This window comes from Stenella coeruleoalba (assembly GCF_951394435.1).
Source record: "Stenella coeruleoalba genome assembly, chromosome: 9".
NCBI classification, from domain to species: domain Eukaryota; kingdom Metazoa; phylum Chordata; class Mammalia; order Artiodactyla; family Delphinidae; genus Stenella; species Stenella coeruleoalba.
Genome location: NC_137155.1, coordinates 24,551,975 through 24,567,147, shown reverse-complemented (window position 1 = coordinate 24,567,147; position 15,173 = coordinate 24,551,975). Strand labels below are relative to the sequence as shown.

Below are 15,173 nucleotides of genomic sequence, written 5' to 3'. Positions count from 1 at the left end.
CCTTAATGCTGGTAAAACTGCTTTCAAGAGCTATCAACTTTGTGAATTTTTATGCATCATAGAAACGGTACATACAAACTACGCATTTCATCTATTAGTGTCTCTTGAAATTGTACCAATTACTGTAGTAATTGGGATTGTAATCAGGACTTAGTGGCTTGTCAAAATGCCAATGTAGGCAGCTTACTCTTTTTAGATAATTAGTTGCACTTAAAAAAAAAAAGAAAAAAACTTCCTAAATTTCATATTACATTTTAAAAATATCTTATTAATCATTTGTTCTTTCTTCATCCTCCTTCATTTGTTCATTTCAAAAACGTGGGTTTACAGTACAGGAACCTAACATATGTTGAATTAGTTTTAAATATTCCTTAGGGAGACACTTCCTTGTTCTTATATCTGCTAGGATTTTGGGAGAAGAAAATGCAAAAGGACCTGTGTGCAAAGTATATAGAAGGACATATTTTTGCCATGCGGATAGCCAGTTGTTCTTGAGCTGCTTAACTCTTTTTTTTTTTTTTTTTTTTCGGTACGCGGGCCTCTCACTGTTGTGGCCTCTCCCGTTGCGGAGCACAGGCTCCGGACGCGCAGGGCTCAGCGGCCATGGCTCACAGGCCCAGCCGCTCCGCGGCATGTGGGATCTTCCTGGACCGGGCCATGAACCCGTGTCCCCTGCATCGGCAGGCGGACTCTCAACCACTGCGCCACCAGGGAAGCCCCTCTTTTTGAAAATACTTTAAAAATGTTTTAAACAGCAAATAGCAGATGACAAAGTAGTCCAAAGAATCCTTTTTTGGTTATTTAAGAAGGGAGCATTTGATAGATTTCTGGTTGATTTGAAGAAAACAAGATAACAGTGGATCTTCAACATTTTGGGGCATTTATAAAAGAACTGCTTTCATTGATCAATTATCTTAAAAAAATACCTGTATTTTTGTTTTTTACTTTGATATTTGTGAATGGATACAAAGTTTAACTATAAATATGTTTAACTACATTTGTTGATTGCTGTATAAATACACTTTATGTTGAAATGATTACTTTATTGGTTTTTTTATGCTAATAATGATTAAAGTCCAGTGTGTCAGTTAGGACTAGTATTAGCTACCAGTTAAAGAAAAGCCAGAACAATGGTGATTTCAACACTATGGAGGTTTGTTTCTCACTCAAGTCAAAGAATATCAGTTACAGAGACCAGGATTGATAAGGAAGCTTCACATATAAGGGGTTGACAACTCCTATCATTTCTCTGTCATCCTCTCAGTAAATTGTCTGCTGCAGTGTCCACCACTGTTGCTTGTGTTTTTTCTTAAGGGACTAAGAGTGGTATTCCCTCCCTTTTTAAGGCACTTTCTGGAAGTCATACCAAACCTTTCACGTGACATTGGCTAGAGTTTAGTGGTCTCATGGTCACAGTTAGCTTCAAGGCGCCATGTACACAGCTGAAAAGCACAAGCTATACCAAGAAGGAAGGGGAGAAGAGATATTGGGAGACAAAAAATCTCTGGCATGGTTCCTCTACTCTTTCTGTGAGTTTTGGCTTTTTTAGATTCTACCAATAAGTGATGTCGTACAGTATTTGTCTTTCTGTCTGACTTAGCCCTCATAAAAGTGTATCAAATCAACACATTGTACACCTTAAACTTACACAATGTTATATCTGAATTATAGCTCAATAAAAAAAGATAAAATGAGAAAAACATAAAAATGAATACATGAATTTAGTGACAGACATAGGATATAAGTTAAGATGACTAATTTTTTTTTCTTTTTTTTTTGCGGTACGTGGGCCTCTCACTGTTGTGGCCTCTCCTGTTGCGGAGCACAGGCTCCGGACGCGCAGGCTCAACGGCCATGGCTCACGGGCCCAGCCGCTCTGCGGCATGTGGGATCCTCCCGGACCAGGGCACGAACCCGTGTCCCCTGCCTCGGCAAGCGGACCCCCAACCACTGCGCCACCAGGGAAGGCCTAAGATGACTAATTTTTAATTTGGATATGAGAATGCTTACTGAAATAAAATATCAGAAATATTTTTATTTGGGGACTAAAATGATGAGTTTGACTTAGAATAGTAAAATTTGATGTATTGACAGGAGAGTCCACAATAATTCTATTTACACCCAAGCACAAGGTTTATATTCTGAATTCCATGATTTGCTTTTCTATACCATCAATAAGTTGTGTTGTCTGAGGGACACATCTTATATATATACAAATTAATGTATTATTTTGAAATTCTCACATGATGCTGATTTACAGAGGTAGCCTTAGTTTTGTTTCCTTTTACATAACCTCATCTCTTACCTGAGTCTGTCTTATTTTTCTCATGTAAGGGTTGCAGAGTTGCTAACTTTGCAATCAACTATGGATCCAGTCACACTTAAACTGATGAAATGATTTCATAGGTGAGAGCAGTTAAGTAGGATGCTAATATGAAAATGGAAGGTGCTCTTAATTTGATGGGGGATAACACTGTATATAAAATATGTGAATAAGTTTAGTTTAAAAGCTTTAGCTCTTTGTAACTTCTAAAATATCTCATTCTGTTCCTTTTTCTTTGATATATTGCTAAATTTGTGTACCTTATGCTGTCCATTTTTAGATGCATAGAACCATCTTTGATATGTAATTCATTTTATGTTCAGTATATTTTATTAAGAAAAATTAAAAACATTTTTGTCAAAAATTCAGACTTTTTAAGTACTTCTCTCAGATATACCAAATATAAAATTTCTAAGAAATATATCCTTACCCCATTATCTAAGAAGATTTACTGACATAAAAATAGGAAATTTGTTCCTGTAGAATCATTGTTTGTTTTTATAAATGTGTCATTATCATCACCTAACTGGATTTATTTGCTTGCAAAAACAGAAAGCTTTTTCTCTGTTGGAGTTCACATTTTTCTCTATGTAGCACACATCTGCAATTATTTTCCAGTAAATCCTTCTCATCTTTTACTTCATAGAACTTAATGTGTTCAAGTTTATTTTTGAGCCACAGCTAATAACTACATATGGACCATCTAAATGATTAAGTTGTGTACCATTTACTTTATGGAATATTTCACTTAACCACACAACTTGACCTTGTTATCTGTTACTTCTGTTGACAAACAAATATCCCTTGTTAAATGGAAATGTTTTACCTGGTCTATCTGACATCTACAGAATTACCAGAAAATCACTTTGTAATAAGTACTTTAATTTTTAAAACTATGATCATTTATCCTTGGCTTTAATACTGTGTATCTGTATGTGAGTTTCCAATGCTTATTTTTCTATAAATTAGAGAAGTGTTCTGGACATATTACAGTGGAGATACCAAAGGTGCTCTCAAGCCAATATAACAATATCATTGAACTTCAAGTCTCATTGTTCAGAAACAGTATTAAAATCTAAAAAGAATCTGATTATGTCAATATAGTCAAGTGTGAGTTGGAAGGAAGAAAACTGATAAGAACAAGCAAAACTGCTGTTTCTGAAGAAACTGAGGTATCCTAAGGATTCAAATACCAGTAGGAGAGAATTTTGCTCTGGAGGAGCTCACAGGTAGATGAGACAGAAAAAATATAAAGACATTAACACACAATGCAAAGAAACATCTAATAAATTTATTAAAAAGTTATCTGGAGTTAACTTAGATTATCACTTCTCCAGTAAAATTAAACAGTCTGGAACTGTTCACTTAATTCCATTTGACTCACTTGCTGTGGCCTTGAGGCCATCCAAAAACTCTAAACCAGCCTACATTTTGAGTTTTGTCTCTTACTGTACAGTTAAACCTTCACCATGTACCCCAAATTGCCTTTTTTCCCCCTTTTTAAACTCTCAATTTCATTTTATTTTCTACAACCTGCCCCCCCTTTTTCCTATCTCTATATGCTTTGATCCCAGACCCCCATTTCTGGTCATATGCATCTTATCCATCATTCAAAATAGAATACAGACATGTGAAGGCTTTCCTAAAAGCAATCTTTCTTTATTTTGTTCTCTCAGAGAACTTGGTTTTTATCTAGATTACAACAGCTATCAAATTTTTTCTTCCTTCAGAATTTATTTTCATATGCTCTTTTTTAAAAAACATGGCAATATAAGTAAGCGCAGGTAAAGAGGTATATAAATCTATATCTATACCTGTATCTATATGTATATCTAATGTGTGTGTGTGCGTGCCCCGTAGCACCTAAGGCAGAGCCTTGCATATAGTGAAGAATAGGGATTTGCTGAATTAAGCTAGATAAACAAGTCAGGATCATATCAGAGCTGAAAACAAGTTATCACAGTAGAACTTCAGAGAATCAGTTTCTAAATAAAATGAAACAAGGGGAAAAATGCAGATAGGAAACAGAGTTACCATTATCTGTGTCCCTGCCTATACACCTTTCCCATCCTGCCCTCTTCCTTCTGCCAGTATTCTCCAGGGGTTTCTGGGGTAACCTCTTGAAGTCAGTTTTTAGATTCCTAGGAAGTTTTTTGACTGTGTGACACCAGCCTGCATCATGGGGAGGGGGTAGGATGGGAAAATGGTATGAGGTTCCAAGCCCTAGTCAGAAGACTATGCATTTACGTAGTTAAAATCTAAGCACATTTTATAGTGATCTATTATTTTAAAAAATCTACAACCTATGATAAGTAGTTCCAGTCACTCAGTGATGCTGTTTTCAAATATCCACGTATGGAGTACTTATTATTGTGCCACCACTAGTTCTAAATGTTTACGTGTATAAATAATTGAATCTTAACTATAACCCTTGGAGGTGGAAACTGTTACCCCCCTTTTACTGGAAAAGGTTAAGTAATTTATCCAATGAAAATCTAGGTAGACTAGCTCTAAAACTTATCTCTTAAGTGCTACACTAGGTTATTTCCAGTCAGAGAAGAAAATTTTGAAGGGACAAGGGAATAGGCTCTTCTTACTAGCATTTACCCAGCTGGAATGACTGCCTTCAGCCTGTGGATCCCACTGGTGGTTCTACGCTGTAAAGCTTCAGTTGTTCAGGATTTGAAAACCTGATCTGGGAATGGTTATTGTTTGGGGACCAGTTACTGTTCAGAAACATATGTGTACCCTGAAATTCATCATTGATCCATGAAAGATAAGACAGTCATCACAACTGCCTAGATTCTAGCAATACAAATATTATATAGCAATAAGCAGTTTCCTAAGGCCAAAATAATCCTCTCCTAAGAAGACAATATAAGAAAAAATAGTGAAATAGATTTCAAGCATTCCATGAAGCTTTTGCCTCTTGCACTTTCTCCGAGCTTTAAAACTTGACTCGGGTCTATGTCACTGGGTACAGTTCTGACCTGTATCAGGCTATTAATTCAGTTCCATACACAATAGCTAGCACAACAGAGACTATAAATATTTCTCTCAGGTGGAACTCCTACTTAGTAGGTAAATCAGTTGGTTGGGGTAAGTCTGGTCCATGAGGTTTCCAGAGACTGAGGGTTCCATCTATCGGCCATTCCTTAGGTTGTTGCCCTCATCTGTAGGATCAAAACTGGATCAATACTACTATATCCACAGTTGAGGCCAAAAGTAAAGGGGAAAAAACTGGAAGGCAAGCAGCATGACCCCCAAATTGTACATGTGTCATTTCTGCTCACATGCTATTGACTAAAATTTTATCACAAGACCCCACCTTGGCAAAAGAGACTGAGAAGTACAGTTTCTTGTGGGCAGCCAACTAAAACTTTAGGGTTACTTTTACCAGAAGGAAAAACAAAATTGTATTTTGAAGGCCTGTCACAGTCTGTTCCTCTGGGAGTGTAAGTATCTGTGCACACTTTCCCATACATAGAACATACTCACTTCCTTTCCACAGGAGATGTTCCAAAGTCCCAACAAGTTGGTACCTTCAGCTCAAAATTCAGGATCTCCAGGTCACATGCAATTCTCTCCATCATGTGGATATGACTTTTCCTAATTTGGCTACCTAACAACGCAGCAGAATACCCGTTACTTTCTCTGCCCTATTCCCATCACTGACCAGATATCTAATAGGCAATGGTGCTGTCTTCTGGATGACAATAAAAACTTCCATGTGGAAAAACTGAGTGGGAAAAAGAGAGCAATCACTGGTCCATGATATGTATCATAATCCTCCAGGCAAGGAAATATAAAGACCTCCTACTCCTGCATAAAGTTTCTTGGTTAGCCCATCTGACTGTTCCCGGTAGTGTTCTGTGGTTGCAACTCTCTTGTCTGTAACCCTTTCAAGCACATGTGAAGGGGCGTGCTTGGGGTTAAACAGCTTTCATACCTTGCTGTTTCTGGTGCAGGTTTAGAGCTCAAAAACTGCTTTAGGGTTCACAACAGTTGCAGGATTTCTGCAGACTAGGTTTGTGCTTTCTTTGGTAACACAAATATCAGTGACAACACGTGGTTGGCTTCCAATTTTTTTCTTCTAGCAAATTTCTTGTGCAAGCAACCCCAGCCCTAGGATTTAGTCTAGAAGTCATTCTTAAGCTCAACGTGCTATACATTTACTGGGTTCTGTATTTAGCCCTTTCTTATCTCTCTCATCTTAAAGGTGGCTTACTTGACAGCATTGCTGAGAACAGAACATTTGATGTTATCATAGTAGTGGACATTATTCATCTTTACGTTGTCTATCTGTACCTGTGGCAGAGGCTGCTGGCTGTCTATGAAAGTTCTGTCCTCCCGTTCCAGCCTAATGTTTTGCTTTTGGGCATGACTGCCTAGCCAGGACCACTCTTGCATCTGTGTAGGACCATGTGACTAGTTCTTACCAGCAGAATATGAGTGAAAGTGAAATATGTGTCACTTCAAATCTGAGGTTGTTAGGACTTGGTTGTTCCTTCTCCTTGGAACTTCCTGCCTCCCTCTGTCAGCTGCATGTCACTGTCCTAGGTGACCTTGGAAACCAAGCATTGAAGAATGCAAAAGCTGCACCAGCTACAGGTCTCTGAATACCTGTTTGGAGCAGAATCTATGCCTTGTGACTAGTAGTATCTAACTTAATCTGCTCGATGAGACAAATAATCTTTACTGTGCAGAAACAGAAGATTTGAGATTGCTCAAGTCACTTTGTGTTACCATAGCTAATACAGAATTCTCTTTCTATGTTTAGGGTTTCCCAGGTTAAAAGTTTTATTGGGGAGCAGAGCCTATCTGCTGCCTCAAAATCTGAAGAGGACAGCTATTTGCTTTCCAAGAGGCACTGACACCTTGATAACGTGTACATAACCCTCACTCTGTTATGTACCTGACCCTTGATGGGGGAGCCATGATGCAAATAAATTAGGGACTGTGTAGAATCCATACTGAGACGGTAGTAGTTGCTCAGCAACACTCAGATTCCAGGAAACTTTGTGAGCTGTGCAGTACACATTTATTGAATTAATTTTTCCTTAGAAGAACAGTCCAAATTCATTATCTTGGCTAGCAGTTCAGAACCATGACTAATACTTCATAGGAGATGATTGAGACAAGCCTAAAAAAAAATGATTCACATAACATAAATTAGATCCAGGCAGGAGAAACAGGGTTGGTTTTTATAGGCATTTTTGAGTATGTGAAATTTACTTTTTTTGTCTTTCCATGAGACTAAAAATTGAAGTCTTTTAGAATTAGAAAATGCATTTTAAGTTAATTGGAAATGCAATTAGATGTCATTTGAAATAGTGTTTCTACCAAGGGAATCAGCCCTCAATTCATCATTTTGTACTTTATTGTCTCCTAGCAGAAATTTAAAAAATTGATACTCTATTCTTTTTAGACCATATTAACTAGAAAATGCCTCTACAATCTGCATACTTTCTCAAGAATATTTCAGTATCCTAAGTTAACGTACAGGTAAACACCTTTTTTAACTCAGTGGTTTGATACTGACATAGCACACCCTAAATGTCATGTGAAGTAGAAATGTCATCAGATAGATTTAGTCAGATACACCCACAGTTCATTTTTTGTCAGGAAAAAAAAGCATAAATGATCATTATCACCATTAATGATGGCATTCAGAAATGAGATGCCCACATTGTAGGCTGTCATTTCCACTCCTTTCTCCTGTCATTCCAAAATCTTACTGGAAAGCAAAAGGGACATTTAAAATGAGTGACATTTCACTTTTTACAGGGACTTGTAGAAGCTCCGATTTCCTTCCATGGAGCCTTTATTGTACCTCATTATGAAACTGATTATTTCAGGGAATTGCAGTGTATGGTTATTATCTGTTTTTACTTTTTGACCTTCCATATTTCTGAGCCTATATATATAATGTACCATGTAAGTACCACAGTGGGATTTTACAACAAACTAATTAGTAATATCACAGAAGAAACTACATTATTTAATTTTAAAATAATATAAATAATTTAATGTAACCGAGGGATATTTCCTAATAGTAAATGTCTCAGCAGACTTCTAAGGGAACATTATTAATATTTTTAAATAGAAACCATCTAAAATTATAAAACATGTTAAAATGTAATGGTCTGGCTCCTACTGTAAATTATAGCCCTTTTTTCTGTCTTTAAAGAAATAAATTTTATAGAACATAGTAATATATATCACAGTTCATTTCAATTAGCAGTTATACTGAAAACAGATCCTAGGTGAATGTGCTCTGCAAAAAATTCAGAAATCTAATTTAAGCGTGACTTTCAAATTCCAATTTTTTGACCACTTTCAACTCATGATGGCAACTATTATATTGGCGGTGGTGATTAATCTCACTTCTCAACTCATCAAAACTCAACTGAGTCCAGTCAGGAGAGAGATAACACAATGTCTTGAACAGGAAAAGTTAATTTTTTTTTAAGGATAATTTTATTTTTTTTTAATTAAATTATTTATTTTTGGCTGTGTTGGGTCTTCGTTTCTGTGCGCAGGCTTTCTCTCATTGCGGCAAGCGGGAGCTACTCTTCGTTGTGATGCGCAGGCTTCTCACTGCGGTGGCTTCTCTTGTTGCGGAGCACGGGCTCTAGGCGTGTGGGCTTCACTAGTTATGGCTCACGGGCTCAGTAGTTGTGGCTCACGGGCTTAGTTGCTCCATGGCATGTGGAATCTTACCGGACCAGGGATCGAACCCATGTCCCCTGCATTGGCAGGTGGATTCTTAACCACTACGCCACCAGGGAAGTCCTAAAAGTTAATTTTTTAATAAAGAATTATTAACTACAGCAGGGATTAAGGAGGGATTGGCTAGAAGTATAGAGAACTCTAAATAATATTGGACTAGCAGGTGAAATATTATATAATTTAATATAATAACTACCACCCATAGGGCAGAAATAGCCCACGGAAGAGACTTTGGCCCCCCAGTGCCCCTGGATTGAGATGCAGATCTTCTTACAGAGGACATGGTCGTGATCCGCCAAATGTCAGAGAAGGTACTACAGTGTCACACTGGTAGGACTTGCTGGAAGTTCACCCTCTAAAAGGTTCCTGGTGTCTCATCAGAGGCTCTCCACTACAAAAATACCCAGGGGTACTGCTGGAGAACCAGAGAGCTCTCCAGAAGCCTTGGTCTGGAGAAGCTACCCACGAGCTCTGGAGAATACTCAAGCACTGCAGGAGCCAAACACCAGGAAAGCTACATTTGCTGCCAGAGCGTTTGAGCAAACAAACCAGACCAGGAATCAAAAACCACTTTCTCATTCAGCATATTTCTTTCTTCATCTGCGGACAAAGCTTAAGATTGTGCTTGTGGGTAAAAGAAAAATATTTGAAGGACCCAGAGATATTTTCATAGAACAAGATAAATGGGTGAATTCGGAGCTGAGGCAATAAATGTACAATCAGCATAACAGTATACTAAAAGAAGAATAAAAGTTATTTAAATATGTAGTTATTACAAAGACCCTATCTTGAGGAGCTAGATAATAGCTGAAAGTGAACTGATATGTCTGCCTGCATGCTTGTAGCTTAATTCTAGTGCTACCACAAAAAAAAAAAAGTCATTTTATCTCACTGGCTCTAAGTTTCTGCAAATGCAAATGGAAAGAATTAAAGTAAATTTACCATTTCAGTTGCATTGACTGTATCAGTAAATGGTTGTTGGGGGAGTGCTATATTTAAACTTAACTGTTTCTTATAAATGTGATTAGTCATTTAAAATGAATAAATTGTTTTATAATATAGCTGCTAGTAAGAAAGAAAATTCACAGTCAAGGAGAGGCTCAGTAGTATATGTTTTTGACATATCCTAAATGGCCGAATTATCTTAGTTGGCTAATAAACGTGATTCTCAGAAAAGTTCTATGTAATTTTCATCATTTCTCAATAAATAAAATGGCAAAATAGATTGAAGGGCATAAGTCATATGAATTATTATTAGGAATTTTCCAAAGAGTCATATGTTTAAAAGTGTTCAAGGAGAGGAGGACTTCAGCATAAAATTATCATCCAATTCATCAGCATTTATTGTTCTCCATTGGGTCTAAGGGGTGCGTGTGTGTGTGTGCGTGTGTGTGTGCGTGTGTGTGTGTGTGTATGTGTGTGTGTGTGTGTGTGTAAAGCTTTGTAAAGTATTTTACAAAAGTATTTTAGATTTAATTAGAATAGTGTAAATTGCATTTAAAAAGCAATACAGTTAGATGTACTATTTTTCTGTTTACTGCAAAATGATAAAGGCTCTGAAACGAACAGAAGATTCTTTTGTTTTTAAGTTTATTATTAATTTTTAAAATTTATTTTGGTTGTGCCAGGTCTTAGTTGCGGCAAGCAGGCTCCTTAGTTGTGGCTCATGGGCTACTGTAGTTGTGGCACATGTGCTCCTTATTGCAGCTGCTGGGCTCCTTAGTCGCGGCTTGTGGGCTGTGCTCCTTAGTTGTGGCATGTCTGCCCCTTAGTTGTGGCCGGCGGGCTTCTTAGTTGCGGCACGTGTGCTTCTTAGTTGTGGCTAGTGGGCTCCTTAGTTGTGGCATGCAAACTCTTAATTGGGGCATGCAAGTGGGATCTAGTTCCCTGACCAGGGATCGAACCCACATCCCCTGCATTGGAAGGCAGATTCTTAACCACTGTGCCACCAGGGAAGTCTCCTAACAGAAGGTTCTTGAATCTGTACTTGAATTACTTCAGATCATTCAAATAAATATCAGGAAAAGTTTTTGTGCAGTTATGTTAATTATAATGTAACTTTTAAATGATAATTTCAAATGGGCTGGCCATTATCAAATATGGGAATAATAAGGTTAAAAAATTATGCTATTATGTGATAACAATCCAAGAAAAACAATCTTTTTGTAGACCAAGATAATGTAGCATTGAATGAAAATATAAGGATCAAATAATTGTAAGTACAGTTTTCATTAGTGGCAAATAAATTTTCTTTTAAGGTAAATTTTTCTGTTAGTAGAGAAGAAAGAAAATGTATAACCTCTGGACACCTGGTAAAACATATTCATTGTCACCCAGAAAATCCCAATTGTGAACAAGTTATTTCTGAAATAATATGAAAAAGAAATTGACTTATACGACTTTCTTTTGTATTGCTGTGTTGTTTTAAATTTTAAAAAAGAAAAAGGTTAAGGGCATAAAAATGGTATCTCCCATTTTAACATTACTGTGGATAAGCAGAATGTGTCCTTGGTGCTTTGTGACTTTTAAAATTATTACTTTCCTAGATAAAATCTAATATTGGGTCAGCCAAAAGGTCTGTTCAGTTTTTTTCTGTAAGATGGCTCTAGTAGCACTTAGTTGTCTTTAACTTCATTTGAAACAATTTTGTTAGACAATATGTGACAGCTGTCATATCGGCGTGCATTTAAAAAAGACTTATCAAAATTGGTGAACTTTTGTGTAGCCATTTTAATACTGATGATGGAAGAAAAAAAAGCAACATTTTTGGCATATTCTTCATTATTTCAAGAAAGGTAAAAATGCAACAGAAATGCAGAAAAAATTGTGCAGTGTATGGAGAAGGTGCTGTGACTGATCGAACGTGTCGAAAGTGGTTTGCGAAGTTTTGTGCTGGAGATTTCTTGCTGGAGGATGCTCCAAGGTCAGGTAGACCAGTTGTTGATAGCGATAAAATCGAGACATTAATTGAGAACAATCAACATTATAACACGTGGGAGATAGCCGACATACTCAAAATATCCAAATAAGCATTGAAAATCATTTGCACCAGCTTGGTTATGTTCATCGCTTTGATGTCTGGGTTCCTCGTAAGTTAAGCAAAGAAACCTTCTTGACCATATTTCCGCATGCGATTCTCTGCTTAAACGTAATGAAAACAAATTGTGACGGGCAATGAAAAGTGGATACTGTACAATAATGTGGAATGGGAACAGATCATGGGATAAATGAAAGGAACCACCACCAACCACACCAAAGGCCAGTCTTCATCGAAAGAAGGTGATGTTGTGTATATGGTAGGACTGGAAAGGAGTCCTCTATTATGAGCTCCTTCCAGAAAACCAAACGATTAATTCCAACAAGTACCGCTCCCAATTAGACCAACTGAAAGCAGCACTCGACAAAAAGCGTCCAAAATCAGTCAACAGAAAACACATAATCTTCCATCAGGATAATGCAAGACCACATGTTTCTCTGATGACCAGGCAAAAACTGTTACAGCTTGGCTGGGAAGTTCTGATTCATCCGCCGTATTCACCAGACATCATACCTTCGGATTTCCATTTATTTCGGTCTTTAAAAAATTCTCTTAATGGAAAAAATTTCGATTCCCTGGAAGACTGTAAAAGGCACCTGGAACAGTTCTTTGCTCAAAAAGATAAAAAATTTTGGGGAAATGAAATTATGAAGTTGCCTGAAAAATAGCAGAAAGTAGTAGAACAAAAAGGTGAATACGTTTTTCAACAAAGTTCTTGGTGAAAATGAAAAATCTGTCTTTTATTTTTACCTAAAAACCGAAGGCACTTTTTGGCCAACCCAATAGTTTGATTTAACTTCTCTATTTGAAGTTTAAATTCTCTCTCTCGCTCTCTCACTCTCTTGCTGTCTCTCAATCACTTTCTCTCTCTCTCTCTTTTTTTAAGCTTCTCCATGGGTTGATAACAGTAGAACTCCAAACAAGATTGACCTTTATGATGTACGCAGGAGACCATGGTAAGAATTTAGGGGTAGCCATGAAAAGATGAAAAAGACAAAATAAGGTTTCTTTTTTTTGTTTGTTAAAAAGTTGCAAGGGATCTTTCCATTATTAGGATGAATATTGTCTGATTATTTCAAAACCTCTTTTTTCCCTTTTATACATTTGAATTTTTTATACATTTATACTTTAAAACAGTTAAAGCTAAATGAAGATGATGAGTTCAATGGGCAGTGATAATGAAGTTGTTGAAATGAATCATCAAATGCATTTCAAATGGACTACTTTAAGTTTTATAGTCAATGTCATTTCTAAATCTCTTTTAGCTGGTGGGGATTTCTATTGAAAGTCTCCCAGTTTGCTTGGAGTAGGGCTCTAATAATCAACATCTAGATAGAGTAGAATATAGTTTGCCTCTGGTGGTGAACTAATGAGAACTAGCCCCAAGGTAAGAGCTGCCCCTAGTTATAGTCATATAGCTTATGTTTCATTTTTCAAAAAAAAAAGTTTACTTGTTCCTTACTACTAAATAAACTCATTTTCCTAACATATGAATCAAAAAATACCAAATACATCATAATTACACTCACTGGGAAACAATTATTAAACTCGTGCATTTTAATTCATTTTTTGAATGTGTTTAATCGTGTGGTTCTATATTTTTTAATGAGTTCACATGTTATATAATATAGTGCTTTGTAACCTACTCTTTCATATCAATATCTTTTCATAAGAGACACAGTACCATCATTTTAAAAGAATGACCAGATGGTAACTTATTTTAAAAATCCCCTATTATTGGACATTTAGGTTATTTCTGACTTTTTACTAGGGTTCAGACAAATTGTAAGAGACATAATAGTTGATTCAAAGAAACGTATTTAAGGCTTTTAAAATGCCCTATTAAACGTCCCAGTAGCAATTTACATAAACACCAACCATGTATAATAGTACCAGGTATTATTAATCCACATATTATTCTTGATAATATTTCTCTCTCAAAGTTAGTGGCTTTGGAGCCATGGGTTGTTGAGTGGAGGCAAAGCCTATGACATCACATGATTTGGGTTCAGGAACCAGTTGTTTCGGCGGAAACTTAGAAACTAGGTCCCAACTAGAAGAGGCAGACGATATCCTGTCCTCCGTCTTCCTTATGGAGAGGCATGTCAGGACCATTTGTCAAGATGCTAGACATGAACTAGATTTGCCTTCCACTGGAATATCCACTGGAATATCCCAGCAACCCTGCCATTTTACCTTCTAATAGAAAAACAAACTTGAGTGCAAGCTGTAAACTCTGTTTCATGAACATATAGTGCTGAATAGTTACTAATTGTGCTGAATGTTGCCTGAAAACTTATTGGCAGGTTATCTGGCAGGCTTCTGAGAAGTTAGATTTAGAATCTTGGACAATAAGTAGAACACTGAGTTCAGATGCAGCTCTTTTTGTTGGGGAAGGCAGGTCCCCACTTCCCATCAGCCTGTGGCCAGGCAACATGAGTTTTCGGGATCATTCACCTGTAGTTAAGTTTATCTCTACAGTGGCTGAACTATTCTCCTTGAGTCTCTTCACGTGCAGAGATTCTGAATCTGTAGGGCTGGGGTTGAGTGTGGAAATCAGCATTTTGAACTGGCTGTCCAGGTGATTTTTAAGATACTATAAAGTCTGAGAACCACTACTTGAAACTCTTGGAAGTAACATTATATATTGTTTTTAATTACTTTATTGTCCCTTTGTCAGTCTTTATTGTCCCTTTGTCAGATTAGACCACTCATCTATTTTTGCCGGGTTTTTTTGTGTGTGTTTAAATATATGATACAATCTTATTATTTGTTTTTATTATTATTATTCTTTATTTATGTATTTATTTAGTTAGTTAGTTTTGGCTGCATTGGGTCTTTGTTGCTGCTCACAGGCTTTCTCTAGTTGTGGTGAGTGGGGGCTACTGTTCGTTGCGGTGCGCGGGCCTCTCATTGTGGTGGCTTCTCTTATTGCAGAGCACAGGCTCTAGGTGTGAGGGCTTCAGTAGTTGTGGCAAGTGGGCTCAGCAGTTGTGGCTCGTGGGCTCTAGAGCGCAGGCTCAGTAGTTGTGGTGCACAGGCTTAGTTGCTCCGTGGCATGTGGGATCTTCCCGGACCAGG

At 37.2% G+C, this 15,173-nt stretch overlaps 1 protein-coding gene across 4 annotated transcripts in view; it reads left to right on the top strand.

Moving 5' to 3' along the window:
• CACNA2D1 (calcium voltage-gated channel auxiliary subunit alpha2delta 1) overlaps positions 1-15,173 on the top strand; it is a 513,049-nt gene that overhangs the window by 372,208 nt on the left and 125,668 nt on the right. For all 4 annotated transcript variants that reach the window (XM_079931860.1, XM_079931859.1, XM_079931862.1 and 1 more), the window contains one exon: positions 12,979-13,048. In XM_079931860.1, coding sequence (XP_079787986.1) covers positions 12,979-13,048 — 70 coding nt within the window. The remainder of the gene's footprint in view (positions 1-12,978; positions 13,049-15,173) is intronic.